Source organism: Papilio polytes, unplaced genomic scaffold, assembly GCF_000836215.1.
Source record: "Papilio polytes unplaced genomic scaffold, Ppol_1.0 DF823890.1, whole genome shotgun sequence".
Taxonomy (NCBI): Eukaryota; Metazoa; Arthropoda; class Insecta; order Lepidoptera; family Papilionidae; genus Papilio; species Papilio polytes.
In genome coordinates, this window is record NW_013525314.1 from 262,883 (window position 1) to 280,612 (window position 17,730).

The 17,730-nt window shown below is 34.8% G+C and overlaps 1 protein-coding gene across 1 annotated transcript; it reads left to right on the forward strand.

The window, feature by feature from the left end:
* The first annotated feature begins 2,257 nt into the window (after nt 1–2,257).
* On the forward strand, nt 2,258–17,287 carry LOC106102935 (phosphoacetylglucosamine mutase). The gene is made up of 10 exons (XM_013282555.1): nt 2,258–2,499; nt 6,404–6,474; nt 11,100–11,232; nt 11,911–12,006; nt 12,460–12,611; nt 13,178–13,380; nt 14,101–14,225; nt 15,146–15,302; nt 16,254–16,408; nt 17,083–17,287. Exons 1-10 carry the CDS (start codon nt 2,396–2,398, stop codon nt 17,285–17,287), a joined length of 1,401 nt encoding a protein of 466 aa, XP_013138009.1. The 5' UTR covers nt 2,258–2,395.
* The last annotated feature ends 443 nt before the right edge of the window (nt 17,288–17,730 follow it).

Below are 17,730 nucleotides of genomic sequence, written 5' to 3' on the forward strand. Positions count from 1 at the left end.
GTCTGCATGAAATTAAACAAAAAAGCCTATGTTACTCACTGATAACGTAGCTTTTTAATGGTGAAAGAATAAAATCGACCTAGTAGTTTTTGAGTTATTTCAATACATACAAAAATACAAATCTTTCCTCTTTATAACATTAGTATAAACAATTAGAAAAAAATATAGGTCAGATGCTAATGGCAAATGAACCTTTAAAATGTGCCGAGTAGTTTTTAAGTTTATTCCTTACACTAGCTGTTCCTGTGCGGTTTCATCCGTATGAAATTATAAAAACTTTATTTTATTGTTTACATTTATCAGATTTTCAATTGAAAACGTTAAAATGCCTTACTATGGCAATCTTGCTTCTTGATGTTGGCAGCTCGTATCGTATGGTCTCTTTCCGACATTAGGGTTTTTATCCAAAATATTTACCCCCTAAGTTTACTGGCGTGAAAATATATAGCCTAAAGCGTGACGTAAGTGTAGGACTTTTTATGAAAAAAAGGATTATTCAAAAATATGCTGTGATTACTGACATCTTAGGCAACAAAAAAGTGTGTGTTTACGTTTTATTATAATAGTATAGATTGAATACTTTGCTTTATTTTACAGATAAATGTAATATGTTATAATATTTATTTTACAATTTGCGTCGTTGAAAAATTAAATCTTGTCTCGTTTTGCGAAGGCGGAACTTTTTACCACCCACTTTAATAAACAATGCACGAATTTTCGAACACCAATTGACCTACAACGCAAAGATATTAATTAATACAACAATAATTATACCGTTTGAGATGCAAACGTTAATTAATGTATGTAATTAATCTTGTGATATGAGATCTCAAACGTCGAGTTTGTTCGTTAGTCGCTTCAAATGTATGCGACATTTGGAATCTGACTAATTAGTGTTGGGCGCTGTAAACTCGACCGTGACGGAGAATTTAGAAACATATTTAATTGTAGGCATATCAAATAAATCTTTTGATGGTTTAATTTTATTGTTGATGCTCGGTTTCCGTTAAAATTCTGGATAATTTTTACAAGTAGCGACCTCTAGCGGTGAATAGATTAAAATTAGTTAATAATTCTTCTAACCATATCACGATTATGTTCTTTTACTGACTATTGGTATACCATAAATTATTATATAAGGTTATAAATTTAATAACAACAAAATATAAAAGTCATGAAAACGGAGTCTTATATGTGGATGATTTCATCTGCAGATTAGATGATTTGTATTTTTGGATTTGGGCCTATTTCAAAAATTATTTCACCGTTAAAAAGCTACATTTTCGCTGAATAACATAGGTTATACTTTTAACTTCACGCGAACGTAGTTGCGAGCAACAACTAATTATCTATAATTTAAATACATATAAATGTTGCTACACTACATAGTATTCTAGTTCTCGTAATTACATTCGTTTAGTTGCGTGCGAGGCATTCTACCACCGACAGTCATCTCTCGACCGCTCTTAAATCAATTAGCTACGACACGAAGACATGTGTCCTTATTTATCTAAATTAAAACAACAAACAAGATGTATTATTAGACGTCGGTTTCTTTCTCTGTCGTCACGGCGCGTTGCTTTCGGAACGACTGCGATCGTTTGTCACAGAGACCGGTTGCTAATCGCGCGTTTCTCAAATAATGAGCTGCTTCTAAAAATTTGATTTGTGTTTTCTTTTTAAAACATTTGTGTTGAAAACGTCAAAAGCGTGATGTTTTATGAGTTCATTGATGTTTATGATGAATGCCTTAATGCTGTGACACTGAAACATATCTTTAACTCTTAAATTCAATGAAACGTAAAATAAGAAAAAATCGTTATAGTGAGGACATGCTCATAAAGACTAGGGTGCTGCGACCAAGCAATTAACAAATTTTCTTAAAACAAAACATAGAATTCTCGATTGTCAAGAGTAAAACGATAAATTCGACTACGGGGTTAGGCATTTGTTATTTTTGAGGATCCCCTTTTGAGAATCACTGATTTAAACTTATACCGCCATCTTTTGACTAGTAGCAACATCAAAATAAATCTTTTGTGTAGCGACATCTAGCGTCTATTTTCGCTACTACTAAGATTTTGGGAAACAAAATTCTTTGACAAGGATAGAATATTTTGTGATAATCCTACGAAAAAGAAATGTACAGTGAGACTTGCACTCAAGGCTATTTTTAAACTTTTTAGTACGCATATTTTAGTAATGTCAATCATTCCAGTAGACTATGGGAGACATCTTAAAACGGTCGGTTATTTTTGCAGTGACATTTGGCATTTCACTTCAGTCAGTCGAAGCTAACCACTGTCAACGCGGGAATGTGAAATTCTCGTTTGTTGATTCCAAGTGATTGTAACTGAGTGATACGCGGCCTTATATATTAATTTCACCCAACACGATGCCGCCGAGTAGCCTTCGAGTCGTGTACGCGTTCGCCAGAGAAATGCATCCAAAAACTACTGAAGTTTTCATTCAATACGGCACAGCCGGATTCAGAACTAAGTGAGTAATGATTTTTGAATTATTGTATTATGTTTTCTACTTAATTTAAAATACATTACAGTTTTAAAATCATCATCAAATTAAAATTCCTTATGTCGCGCTTATTAGTATGCAAAAATGTCACGTCGACAAATCACCAAGTACAAGTATATAGGACCTATTTGGAATTGCATAAATGACTCACCTATAAGATTGTTTGCAACGGGAAGTTGCCCATCACAACGTCCGTGTAATATTATACCAAGTCATTGACCATTAAAATAAAAATTAATATGTATTTATACATACTTTTATAATTAATTTCAATGACTAATTAATCTTTTAATTGAAGAGACCTTGTTTACCTGACTGTTCTAATATGTTAGAGTGGCATTGAAATCAATTGAAATGTACAATCACCTTTTATGTAACTTAGTTACAGCCTTCAAGCAAGTCTGCAATGCAGTTTTAACTTTAAACCATTTTTTAACTGTCACACTTTTACAAGTAAATACATTTTATAAAAGATTGATTTCCAACTTGATTGCGAAAAAAGTAAACACTATTAAAAATTAATTAAACAGATCAGAATAAACTATACTCAACTTAGATTTGGCAGTATATGAGACACTTATGTAGGGGATATCCTCTTGGTGTCACCCTCACCATTTATTAAAGGACAACTGTAGGGGCCTTTAAGGCTACCAAAAGCACCAACAAAATTTGCCTATAGAGGTCAATAGAGATCCCGCTATGTGCAAATTTTAGTTGCCCCTTGCTTGCCCTTTATGATATAAAAAAGGCCACAATTCAGTTGCAGTTTTATTAAGCACCAAAGTGTCAACTAAATTGTGACAACATGGCTTGTAAAGGCTTACATTGCAATATAAAAAGGACAATTATAAAAAGATTGAATATGGATCGCTACATCATGATCATCAACAGCTCTGCCCACTGCTAGATATAGGTTTTCCCTAATGCCTTCCACAGAATGTGGTCCTCCACCTTCCACATCCTACAACTTCCCGCCATGTGCAGCAGTGCACTGCATTGGTCCACCCAGATGGAGGAAGCCCTATGCTTCTGGTCCTCTTTTGCTACCTCCATTCCAGGACTTTCCTCCCCCAATTGATGGCTGCAAGAGTAGAAAAAAGAGTGAGAGGAAAAGATCTTTTATTCACATGCATTTATCTTACTTGCTAATCTGTAACTTACTGATATTGTTTTTTCCCCATAATTCTGACATGCACAGTCGAGTTTACACATGCCAGAAACATGGCCACAGAAGGAAGAAAAGTATGGATATGTGAAAGATATGCTTAAAAAGGGAGTGAATTCATGACTGCTGATAGATGTATGGAAGAGCAGCACATACTTTGCGGACCCATGTGGGGCAAGTTATGTAGTATTTTTAAATTTTGACCTTTAGAAGTTAGGATATTGACTCTGTTTAAAAATACATATGGCATTACCATTAAAGTGCTTTTAAAGTATTTTTGGCTCAGTGCCATGCACTTAGCACTTACAAATGGGCTACATGTAAATATTTATTGGCAATTCTTTCTTCAAAGTTTTTATACTATGAACTCATAAAGTTTGTTAGTAATGGATTTTAAAATAGAGAACTATTAAGTATTCAAATTTTGCGATTCCCATTTAGTTTTTTTTATAAAATTAATTTTGATTATCCGTTTAAAAGTATATTGCAGGCCACATTAATATATTTTTATATGCTAGTAAAAATTTAAATCTAAAAGATTTAATTTATTTCAAGTCAAAATCTATACTATTATTATAAAAAAAAAAGATTTGTATTTTTGTATGTATTGAAATAACTCAAAAACTAATGGGGTGATTACAATTCTTTCACCATCAAAAAGCTAGTTTATCAGTAAATAACATAGGCTATGTTCATATTATCTTTTTTATTTTATGCGGTAAAGTCGTAAGCAACAGCTAGTATCTCATATTTAACCAAATATTTAACTAAATGTAATAATCATGGCTCTAATAGAAATGCTGAAAATATTTCCATCTCTTAATAAGGGCTTTGACAAAATAATTCATTCTTTTACTTATTTGTCTTATAAGAAAAACTAGTTTTAAATTAATATTTCCATTGAATTAGATAATAATGTTTGTATAAAGATAACAATAGGCAAACTAAAGTTATAGATTTGTAAGTATAACAGATAGAATGCGGCCATTTGTTTTATCTGTGATATCAAAGTGTTAAGGTTTATTCACACTAAAAACTTTGACACTAAAATCACCACAATTTTAAACACTAATAAACTTACAAAGAAACGCGGTACAAAGTTAAACTTAGAAATAAACTGAGTATAAACAAATGTTAGTACAAATTTTTCTTATACTCAGTTTATTCCTAAGTATAACTTTATACAATGTTAAAAATGAAAGTAATTGAAGCATATGACCACAAACTTTTATTTATCTATTACCAGCTGTTGCTCGCGACTTCCTCTGTGTGAAATTAAAAAAATAACTTATATAGAATAATAGTAAAGATTCTAACGGTGAAAGAATTTTTGAAATTATACCAGTAGTTTTATTATTATGCTTTGAGCGTCTTAATGTGGATGAGCCTTTACTTCATTTATTTTATAATCACTTGAACATATAATATTATTGGTTTAATGTATTTTACTGTGTATTCATTTGTTTTCTGTACCTTCATTAGATTAAAAATAACTTTTTTACTAACGTAATATTTAGTTTTTTGGAATTCTTCATCATTTTCCTGCTTATTGCAGCAACAGGTTTTTGTCTTCCACATAACTCTATCATACGTCATCTCAGTCACTCCCTTTTTGATGACACCTTTCATGCACCATCCATCTCTTTCTAGGTCTACCAACACCGGTGTACTTTTCCACACTCATAACTAACGTTCTCCTTGTCGTTTGTTGGTATTCTTGTAAAATCAGATTGTAGATTTTACCCTTAATACACAATTATTATTATGGCCTAGTCACCCTTTACTAAGGGTAGCCTCCGAGCCCCTTAGTGGGGACGTATAGTGAGCTGGTGATGATGATGATACAATTACTATATCTCTTTTTTTTTTTGGAAAAAATGACCGGGATGTCTATATGCATCTTAATAAAACTTTGTCATAGATGTAGTGTATATGTAGTCTGGAAGAACATACAGACTACTTTTATATGTACACACAGACGGAGTTGCGTTCTTAAAGCTAGTTTCCTATAATTATTGCTCATACAATAGAAATATGGTATGAAGTACTGGAATGTAAACAATCCTTGGACTTTAATTTGTTTAGGCTATCGCTATGATTCTGCTAAAGGTTATACATATGTGACAACGTGTCAGGTTTCCATTGTTTACAGATGCGTCAATTTTTTCAATGTTGGTATGATTTCATATTCTTAGAAAGGATTGTTAGGAAGTGATGTTATGACAATGTTTTTATAGTTGACTTTTTTTAGCAATTGATTGTCCTCTAATTTCCTTTGTTTTTGGGGTCACTCTTAGAGTAGTACTGTGGTTTCTTACGTGTTCATTTAGTGCAGATTTCTCTTAATGTATTTTCTACTAGTAGTTAAAAATTAAATCATCGTACACTTGCCCTTATCTCTGGCAGAGTATGTGCTGCTCTTCCATACATGTCTATCAGCCGTCATATCTGAATCCACTCCTTTCTTAAGCATATCCTCTTTCACACAATCCATCCATACTTTCTTCGGTCTTCCTCTTCCTTTGTAACCATCCACATTCATTCATAACACTTTCTGGTTTATGTCCCCATCGTCTCGTCGCATAACATGTCCATACCACGCTAACCTTTTGCTTCTCAAATTAAGAAAAGAACCAATATTAATACAAAAATGTTTTTAACGTGTGTAATGTGACTATATAAATGTTATTTTTTACTCGTTTCCAGAGCCAATCTCTTGGAGCATGTGGTCTACCGAATGGGTCTGTTGGCAGTGATCCGGTCTCGTGTGAAAAATGGTGAGTTTTGACGACTCATTGGAATGTCCATACTAAACAACTATAAAAACATATTACCGCCTCTGTTCTTCTCAAAGAGAAAGAAAGAGACAACAGTATGTCTCGACTATATCACTGTTATTTGAGGATGTGATCAATTGTTTGGTACGATAGTTCATTGAGCTATTTTTAGGGTAAACAGTATTGTCACTTGAATTGTTTAAATATTATTATTTTTTTGTATTGTGTGCATATTTTTGCTGACCATTTAAAGGCAGTCTGTTCGCCAAAAATTTGTATCCGTAGGAATGCAACGGGTTCTCAATGCCGCAGGTTTTTGCATTGATTTCGAAATTTGTCCTGGTCAGTAGCGTAAATTTTTATATTAATTTCTTTGGTTTTAGAATAAGACAGTGAAAAGAAACCAATATAATCGATTTCTTCGTTATCGATTTTGAATATGTTTAAGTATTTCTAAAACGATGTAGAAGTATTTTTCTTATCACTTCCGAATCGATTTTATCTTACTAATATTATAAATGCTTAAGTTTAGATGGATGGATGTTTGTTAGAGTTTGAAATCTAAACTGCTGAACGAATCTCGATGAAATTTGTCATAGATGTAGAGGATAGTCTGGAAGAACACATAGGCATTTTTTTAATTTCACGCGTATGCTTTCGCGGCCGAAAGCTACTATTATATTAATGTATGTGCTGTAGTGAAATCTAGATAAGGATCTGACATAACCGAGGATGTGGTCAATTGTATCGTAGGACCGATGAACTATATCTGGCACGGTATTCACTTGCCACTTGCATAGGAAATAACAGGAAGGGCTGGCGCACAGGTCTGAATAATCTATCGCACAACTGCTGAGCGATTGTCGATTGTTTTTCAGCCAATTCAACTTAGTTGCACAACTAAAAATTGAATAGTGTGCTCACCTCCATATAAGCTCACAGGAATCAAAGCGAGACATCGAGACAAAGAAAACATATCACGGGAACTATAACTAAAATATGAAAAAATCGTTCTGTATTTGATGCTCTTCTTGTGCGACTTCATCCGCATGAAATTATAAAAAAAAAATATTGTTTACATTTGTCAAATTACAAATGTCAAAATGACATGACATGACAACTGACAACTTTGCTTCCTTGATGGTGGCAGCAACTTATGGTCTCTTTCCCACATTAGGGTTTTTATCCAAAATATTTACCCCCTAAGTTTAATGGCGTGAAAATATATAGCCTAAAGCATGATGTGAGTCTAGGATTTTTTACTAAAAAAAGAGTTATTCAAAAATATCCTGTTATTGCCGACATTTTAGGCAAAAAAGAAGTGTGTGTTTACGCTTTATTATAATAGTATGAAGTATAGATTTGATAGGTCAGGTTACTTCAGATGATTATTACGTTTAAATTAAATTGAATAGCGCATAAAACTGCGGGTCACAACTAGTGCATAACCGCAGTGACATGGAAATGTTTATTGCGATATGAAATGCTTTATTGTGTAATAGATTTCTGTTTGTGGCTGCACTTTACTAGGTCAGGTCGGTAGGTTTATTATCTTATAATAGTTTAGTTCACACACAAGGTGACCTATTTTACATAGCTCTGTATAATATACTAGCTGTTCCCGTACGGCTTCATCCGCATAAAATTATAAAAACTTAATTTTATTGTTTAGATTTATCAAGTTCTCAATTGCATGTCAAAATTACCGTTACCATAATAACCTTGCTTCCTTAATGTTGGCGGCTTGTAGTTTATGGTACCTTTCCCACGTGGTCTTTTTCTAATATATTTACCATCTAGGATTATTAGCGTGAAAATATGTAGCTTAAAGCGTGTCATAAGTGTAGGGCTTTTTATTAAGAAATAATTATTCAAAAATGTGCTGTGATTGCTGAAACCCTACATAGCTAAGTTGTGTGTTTACGCTTTTTAATGTTTGTATAGAAGTATAGATATATTTTCTTTGCTCTGCATTTCTGTTATGCATATCTTACTTATATAAATGCAAAAGTTTAGATGGGTGGATGTGTGTTTGTAGCCTACACTGATGAACAGATCTCGATCGTATTCGGTACAGATGTAAAACATAGTCTGGAAAGACACATAGGCTACTAGGCTTTTTTTTAAACATACACAGACCAGTCGCAGACGAAATCTAGTTTTTCATATGGCCCTTCCATAGAAGTCCTCAGTTTTATTTGAAATGATTTAACTTGCTTTTGACTTAAGAGGCAAAGCGCTAGTTTCCGTTTTATAACTAGGATTGTTCCCAAAGTGTTTCAACTTGTTGATTTGTCGGAGCGTGCAAGCGTACCTGAGATCGGCCGTCTCCGGTACGGGCGCGAGTCGCATTGCGGACCGCGATATATTTGGAACACGCTGTATAACTCAATATGAAAAGATGTACTCACATGTGAATTGAAATGCGAAATGACAACAAATCTATTTAACAATTTTACTTTTATAAGGCCGTAATTTTGGTCTTTCATTGTATAACAGTTGCATCATCATCATCATCACCAGCTCACTATACGTCCCCACCGAGGGGCTCGAAGCCTATCCTAATAAGGGGTGACTAGGCCATAGTCAACCACCCTGGCCCACTGCAGGTTGGTTGACTTCACTTATTTGAATTTCTTCGCCGATATAAAAGTTTACATAATCCATTTGAAATGCTCTGTTATACAGCGAGTAAATACTGCCAAGTAGGTCTCGGAGTTTTCAAGAAGTATAAAGCGTATCCGTACTTAAATGGAAGCCAGGGGTGCTTAGGTGGTTACAGATTCATGGAAAACAAACGAGTTCCCTTTGTAGTCTTTGAAAAGGTTAATTCCCAGTACATTTAAGAGTGGAAAGGAAGATTTATTACCGGCGTTTTGACTTCAAAAAGGATAGTTTATAAACATTATTGGTTTAGAAGTGGTGATCGATTTGTATGGTTAAGACAGTTATACACTTTCGGATTTTGAGACAGAATACAGTTTTAACTGAAGGTGTGTTACAAGCTTTACGTTGATTTGTGATTCATATCAGTTTTGTTGATATAATTTACTAATTTTATGGTTCACAATAGCTTTCGCCCGACACTCCGTCTAGGTGGAATTAAAAAAAAAACAAAAGTGAATACTCTATGTGTTCTTCCAGACTGTCCTCTCCGTCTATACCAAATTACATCTAAATCCGCATTTATAATTTTGTATGATTATCCAAAGAAACATCGTTAGTTATGTTTTTCTGCAGAATTAATATTTAAAATAAAAGATTAGCGTAGAGATTTTAATTTTTGCTGAGTCAAATATAGTGAGTAAATAAAAAACTAAAATCAGCCGCTTTAATAATTATAACTAGCTGCTCCCGTGCGACTTCATCCGAATAAAATAATGAAAATTTAATTTTCTTGTTTACATGTGTCACATTATCAATTGCAAATGTCAAAAAAACATGACGATTACAAACCATGGCAACCTTGCTTCCTTCATGTTGGCAGCAACTTGTGGCCTCTTTCCCACATTAGGGTTTTTATCCAAAATATTAACCCTCTAAGTTTAATGGCGTGAAAATGTATAGCCTAAAGCGTGACGTAAGTGTAGGGCTTTTATTAAAAAAATAATTCAAAAATATGCTGTAATTGCTGACATATTAGGCAACAAAGAAGTGTGTGTTTACTCTTTATTGTAATAGTATATATAGATGGCGCTTCAACTTAATTCTATTTAACAATGCTTTAACTTTAATTACCATTTTAGACTGGGTCTTGTTCTTGTTACTTTGGATGTTTTAGTTTTCAATAAATAGAATAACGTAACTGCTTTGAAACAGACTAGAGCAATTTTACCGCAATGCAATTGGCACTGCGCCAACGACCAGGTTGGCTTCAATTTGTATCTTTTGTCAAAGGATATCGTTATTTGTCGTTGGTATTTGGGACAACATAGTTAAAATAGAGCGTAGATGGCTCAGTCGTTTAGGCACTCGACTTGTGATTTTGGGTTCGAATCCAATAAGCAATGTGATTTTCGATATTTTTAATTTTCATCTATACTAAACACACACACATAAAACACGTAAACACACACTTCTTTGTTGCCTAAGATATCAACAATCACAGCATTTTTTCGAATAACTCATTTTTTAATAAAAAGCCCTACAGTTACGTCACGCTTTAGGCTACATATTTTCACTTCATTAAACTTAAAGGGTAAATATTTTGGATAAAAACCCTAATGTGGGAAAGAGACCATAAGTTGTTGCCGACATCTAGGCAGCAAGGTTGCCATGGTTTGACATCATGTCATGTCATTTTGACATTTGCAATTGTCAAAATGCAATCAACTTGACAAATGTGAACAATAAAATTATTATTTATAATTTTATGCGGATGAAGTCGTATGGGAACAGCTAGTATGTACATAATTTACCTGATGTTCTCACGGAGAAGGAAAACATCGTGATACACATATGGGCGAAGAAATTCAAAGATATTATGAAATCAACCAGTAGTGCAGCGTCGTTGACTATAGTCTAGTCACCGTAACTTTGGAGTAGGCTCTGAGTCTCTCGGTCGGGACGTAATGGTGATGATTAGTTATAATTAAATAAATTCATGCAATTTATCCCTGTTTCAGGTCGTACGATCGGCATTATGGTAACGGCCTCACATAATCTGGAACCAGACAACGGTGTTAAACTGATCGACCCTGATGGTGAAATGTTGGAACAGAGCTGGGAGGAGATCGCCACGAGACTCGCTAATGTCAGGTATATTGCTATACAAACTCCGTTTATGTACGAAATGATGCGTGCAACCAAAGAGATATAAAATCTATAGAGAATGTTGGCAAATAAAGATGGCACCTCACTTGAAACATTTTTCACATAATCATACTAACGCTTTCAACAGTGGTAGAGCCCGCTTTAACATCTTCGCACTGCAGGGCCGGCTCGCCCCCAGCAATACCACGACCACACAGAAAACAGGAGTGAAGTGAAAGCAATTCCGCGTTTCGTCTGATGAGTGTGGTGCCGGAGGTCTAATTTTAGTCCCTTTCCCTTTCTGCCCTTTTTTTAAGAGGAAAGGATGGAAAGGAAAAGTGGATTTGACGGTGGAGGAGACGCATGTGAAGGGGAAATGTCCTTTTTATGTGGGTCTCCTCCCCCGTCAATTAAGGGTTTGTTGTTAATGGGCAGCGGTCGCTTTTCATTTCGGTGGATTCAGGTGGCCGCTTGATCGTTTGCCACCTTATATTATATAAAAAAATCTATCTATTGTAAACCTCAAAACCACGTAATTTATTGTATTGAAATGGCCAATCGTTGTCATTACATAATATTTCATTTCATGCTAACCTTTTACTCCTTACCTTCTCTAATAACAAACTGCGTTTGCGTTTTATTATTTTAGTACAGATAATATTTGTGTTGTATTGTTGGTTGCAGTGACAATGACTTAGAGTCGACAACGGCGGAGATAATAAAGGAAGTGAACGCGGATATGGCGCTCAAAGCGTCCGTCTTCATTGGGATGGACACCAGGTGAGTGATGCTTCTATGCACAATCGCGGCACTCCGCAGTGACCCACTTCAGGTAAAATTGCCTTGTTCATTACGAAACAGGCTCCGTCTTCCTATAAATACCTAAATAGATAGCTGTGAGTGCAAAAAAGGGATAATATTAACTAGCCGTCTAATACCGACTTTTTTCATAAAAAAAAATCATTTATAAGCTGCATTGTTTTTTGTTCGTCTCAAAATGTTCAAGCGTAGTATTTTAGAAAACAAAAGTAAGTAGTCTATGTGTTCTTCCAGACTATCCTCTACATCTATGGCAAATTTTATCGAGATCCGTTCAGCAATTTAGGCTACAAACTGTAACAAACATCCATCTAAACTTTCGTATTTATATTATTAGTAAGATAAATGCTTTATTATTTCACTCTCATTAAACGTATAATGATATAGTAAGCTTTAATAAGAGTATTGTAAAAGATACACAAGTCCGCGCCTGGCTGCGGCCGCGGTGCACGGCGTCATTGCTCTCAAGGGCACGCCCAAGGAGTTCGGTATCGTCACCACGCCCATACTGCACTACTGCGTCAGGTGTCGCAACGACAACACATACGGAACACCCACTGAAGAAGGTATACACCTATCTCTACTTATACAAACCGAATGACAGAGATAGCAATAACAGATACCATGTTAAGAATAGCAAAAGAGAAAAATTTACGAGTTATTTTTTAATTACGTTTAAATGTATTGCCAATAATAATATATGCCAAGCTATACTAATATTATACAGAGGAAAGATTTGTATTTTTGTATGTATTGTAATAACTCAAAAACTACTAGGCCAATTTAAAAATTGTTTCACCGTTAGAAAGGTAATTTATCTAATGAAAAACTATAACTACTAACTAATCAAAAACTAGCTTTTTGCCCACGACTCCGTCCTTGTAGAAAAAACAAAAGAAACTAGACTATGTGTTCTTCCAGACTATCCTCTACATGCCATGTTTTATCAAGATCTGTTTTGCCGTTTAGGCTACAAACTCTAACATTCATCCAAACTTTTGCATTTATAATATTAGTAAGATTGGCAATAGTAAAATAATTGCCAATAGTAAAATTATTGCCAACAGTAAAATAATTGCCAATAGTAAAATTATTGCCAACAGTAAAATAATTGCCAATTGTGATATTACAGGTTATTACGAGAAGATAGTGGGAGCGTTTAAGAATATACGTCAGAAGTTACCAGTAAGAGGAGAATATACAACAACTTTGTATGTGGATGGAGCAAATGGAGTCGGCGGAAAGAAATTGAATATTATAAAGAAGAGTCTAGGAGATGAATTGGATCTCGTGCTGTTTAATTTAGGAGGGAACGGAGGGAAATTGAATTTAAATGTACGTATTTGTTTATTAATGTATGGCATTTTTATGTATTTGATTGAATCAGTAATAATTATAATAATTAATGAGTAATGGTTGAAAAATATATAGAAAAAAACAATCGTGTTGAAAACCTCCTTTTTGAAGTCGAAAATCGAATGTCCTGCAGAAAATTCATGATGTTTGTTTTCTGTGATATTGTTTAAATTACATTAACTATTGTTGGAGCGTCGATAGCTCAGTGGTTTGAGCACTTGACTTGTAATCTACAGGTCTTGGGTTCGAATCCCGCTGTACCAATGTCATTTTAGATTTCTCGAATTTTCATATGTACATAATTTACCCGATGTTCTTATGGTGAAGGAAAAAATCGTGATACAACCTGCACATATCAGAAAAAAAATTCAAAGATATGTGTGAAGTCAACCAACCTGCAGTGGGCCAGTGTAGTTGACTATGGCCTAGTCACCCCTTATTAGGGTAGGCTCCGAGCCCCTCGGTGGGGACGTATAGTGAGCTGGTGATGATGATGATTGTTGTGAAAGAATAATTGAAATTATTTTTTAATAAGTAAAGTGTGGTATTCTAAACCACAGATAATAACGTGAAAAAGGGGGTAGTTACAAAATAATTCATTTTTAAACTACTTTAAAAGCCTTTACACGTTAAATAAGATAGGTTAAGGAATATATCTGATTTACGTATTTATTAAAGTTTGATTATTTGTATTTTCAGTGTGGTGCGGATTATGTGAAAGTGTCACAGAAGCCCCCAGTGGGAGTGGAACACAAGCCGTGGCAAAGAGTGGCATCGCTAGACGGTGATGGTGACAGGATTGTATACTACTATTTAGATGACAAGTTAGTATTTTATATAACTAGCTGTTGCCCGCGAGTTTTCCCGTGCAGTATAAACAAAACTGAGAAAAATAAAGAATCACTTATTTTTAAAAACCTGACATTTTTCGGGAATATACGACTGAACCGATTTTAATACGATTTTCTCTAAAGTATTGTAATGAGTTTTATTTAATACGAGCTGTTGCCCGCAACTTCGTCCGCGTGGTATTATAAAACATACGAACTATATAAATTACAAAAAGCTACGTATCCCTCGGGAACCGGACACCTCGGGGATGAAGCTTATCCCATGTGTACTCCAGACTTTGTTTTATATCTGTGCCAAATTTCAATAAGATATGTTGAACCGTTGCAGAATGATCGAGTAAACATTAAAAAACTAAATTAATGAATCTCACGGGATCCGTAACTATTCCCGGGATAAAAAGTAGCCTATGTGTTCTTCCAGACTATGCTCTAAACCTGTGCCAAATTTCATGGAGATCGTTCAGCCGTTTAGGCTACAAACGCTAACAAACATCCATCCATCCATCCATCTAAACTTTCGCATTTATAAAATTAGTAAGAAGTAAGATTAGTAAGATTAGGCCTGTCCCACCAAATTTTAAATTGTCAGATTGAACGTGTAAAATATGTAATGGAAATATCGGATTTTGTTTATTATTTGACAGTGACGTTATTTTAAATATGAGCCTCTATCAGCCGGTAGTGGGACAGGCCTTTAGTGTTTGTTTTATATCTTATTTATATTTACTGTATCTGTTACCTTTCGTTAACCCACTTATGCCCGCGACTTCGTCCGCGCTAAATTACAAAAATTTCATTCAAATCCATTATGGAGATAATTTCTAATATCCATCCATCCATCCAAATATTTGTCTTTATAATACAAGTAAAAAGTTTTATTTTCTCATTTTCAGAGATAATATGCACTTACTGGACGGCGATCGTATAGCGACGTTACTCGCGAGTTACATCTCAGAGTTGTTAAGTGGTTGTGGAGCTACACTAAGGGTAGGACTTGTGCAGACCGCGTACGCTAATGGCGCCTCCACGCAGTACATCACACAACAACTTGTAAGTATCTTTTTAATAAATTATCCCCGTGTCAAATTACTATATAATTTTATCTATCTATACTATTATAATAAAGCGTAAACACACACTTCTTTGTTGCCTAAGATGTCAGCAATTACACCATATTTTTGAATAATTAACTTTTTAATGAAAAGCCCTACACTTACGTCGCGCTTTAGGCTATATATTTTCACGCCATTTAATTTAGGGGTTAAATAAATTGGATAAAATCTTAGTGTAGGAAAGAGACCATAAGTTGCCAACATCAAAGAAGCAAGGTTGCCATGTTTTGCCATTGTGTTATGTCATTTTGACATTTGCAATTGCTAATTTGACAAATGTTAACAATAAAATAAAGTTTTTATAATTACATGCGGATGAAGCCGCACGGGAACAGCTAGACTTTACATCTAATAAAACTAGCTGTTTGACATTTGCTATGTCAAATTGTCATTGCAAATGTCAATATGTCAATTACCTTACTATGGAAACCTTGCTTCCTTGATGTTGGTAGCAGCTTATGGTCTCTTTCGCACATTGAGGTTTTTATCCAAAATATTTACCCTCTAAGTTTAATGGCGTGAAATATATAGCCTAGAGCGTGACGTAAGTGTAGGGCCTTTTATTAAAGAAAGAATTATTCAAAAATATCCTATAATTGCTGACATCTTAGGCAACAAAGAAGTGTGTGTTTACGCTTTATTATAATAGTATAGACTAGCTTTCGCCCGCAACTCCGTCCGCGCGGAACTAAAATAAACAAATGCAAGTAGCCTATGTGTTCTTCCAGACTATCCTCTACATCTATGGCAAATTTTATTAAAATCTGTTCAGCAGTTTAGGCTACAAACTCTAACAAACATCTATTCATCTAAACTTTCGCATTTATAATATTAGTATGATTAGTATATATATAGATATTGGTTAATATGTATTTTCATATATTTGCAGAAAATCCCAGTAACGTGTGTGAAGACTGGTGTGAAGTTTTTACACCACGCGGCGCAGCAGTACGACATCGGGGTTTACTTCGAGGCGAATGGACACGGCACTGTTTTATATAGTGATAACGCTAAAAATACTATAAAAAAAATCGCTGAAGAAGGGTAAGTTAGCTAAAAATTATGTCCATTTAATACTAGATGTTGCTCGCGACCTCGCACGCGTGAAGTTAAAAAATATAGCCTATGTTACTCACTGATAACGTAGCTTTTAGATGGTGAAAGAATTTTTAAAATCGGCCCAGTAGTTATTGAGTTATTTCAATACAAAAATATAAATAAATCTTTATAATACTAGCTTTCGCCCGCGACGCCGTACGCTTGAAATTTAAAAAAGTATGTATATGTTCTTCCAGACTATCCTCTACATCTATGCCGAATTTCATCGAGATCCGTTTTTTTATAATATAATGCCTACCTTTAATTGACGGAGTAGGAGACGCACATAAAGAGGACATTTCATCCACCGTCAAATCCACTTTTCCTTTCCATCCTTTCCTCTTAAGAAAAGAGTAGATAATGATAGGGACTAAAATTAGACCTCCGGCACCACACTCATCAGACGAAACGCGGAATTGCTTCCATTTCACGTCTGTTTTCTGTGTGGTCGTGGTATTGCTTGGGGCGAGCCGGCCCTGCAGTGCGAAGATGTTAAAGCGGGCTCTACCACTGTTAAAGTTTAGCCGCTTAGGCTACAAACTCTAACAAACATCCATCCATCTAAACTTTCACATTTATAATATTAGTAAGATTATAATGAAATGTATATTGAATTCCAGTGACATAGAGCAGCGTAAATCAGCAGAACTACTTCTCCAGTACATAGATATGACCAACGAGACTGTCGGTGACGCGATCTCTGACCTGTTCCTGGTGGAGACGGCGCTGTGCGCGCGCGCCCAGGGGACGGGACAGTGGCTGCAGGCCTACTCTGACCTACCCTGTCGACAGCTCAAAGTTACCGTACAGGTAAAGTTTATATAGACTAAACTAAGTTAGATTACTAAGTTTACTAATTACTAGAAGGAGACGCTCAAAAAGAGGATATTTCCTCTTTTTATGTGTTAATCCACCGTGAAATCCACTAACCCTTCCCATCCTATCCTTATAAGAAAAGGATAGAAAGGAAAAGGGACTAATATTGGGTATATTAGACTAAGTTCCCTAAGTTAGATTAGTAAATATGTATCTAACTAAGCTAAAAAAGCTAATACGCCCTGAAGGTCGATGGGTCCGAAACTAGTCGGTGCCTTGAGCAGTGTTTAATTTTCGCTTACTCTATACTAAAGCGCTGTATCAATATAAAGAGGGAACATTTGTATTTTTGTATGTATTGGAATGACTCAAAAACTACTGGGCCAATTTTAAAATTCATTCACCGTTTTAAAGGTAATTCGTCTGTGAGTAACAGGCTTTATTTATTATTT

What these genes read in the sequence shown, in the direction of transcription:
- LOC106102935 (XM_013282555.1), top strand. Translation starts at nt 2,396, where the DNA reads ATGCCGCCGAGTAGCCTTCGAGTCGTGTACGCGTTCGCCAGAGAAATG. An exon ending in TTCATTGGGATGGACACCAG is followed by an intron (nt 12,007 to 12,459) that starts GTGAGTGATGCT and finishes GTATTGTAAAAG; the next exon opens with ATACACAAGTCCGCGCCTGG. An exon ending in TACTACTATTTAGATGACAA is followed by an intron (nt 14,226 to 15,145) that starts GTTAGTATTTTA and finishes TCTCATTTTCAG; the next exon opens with AGATAATATGCACTTACTGG.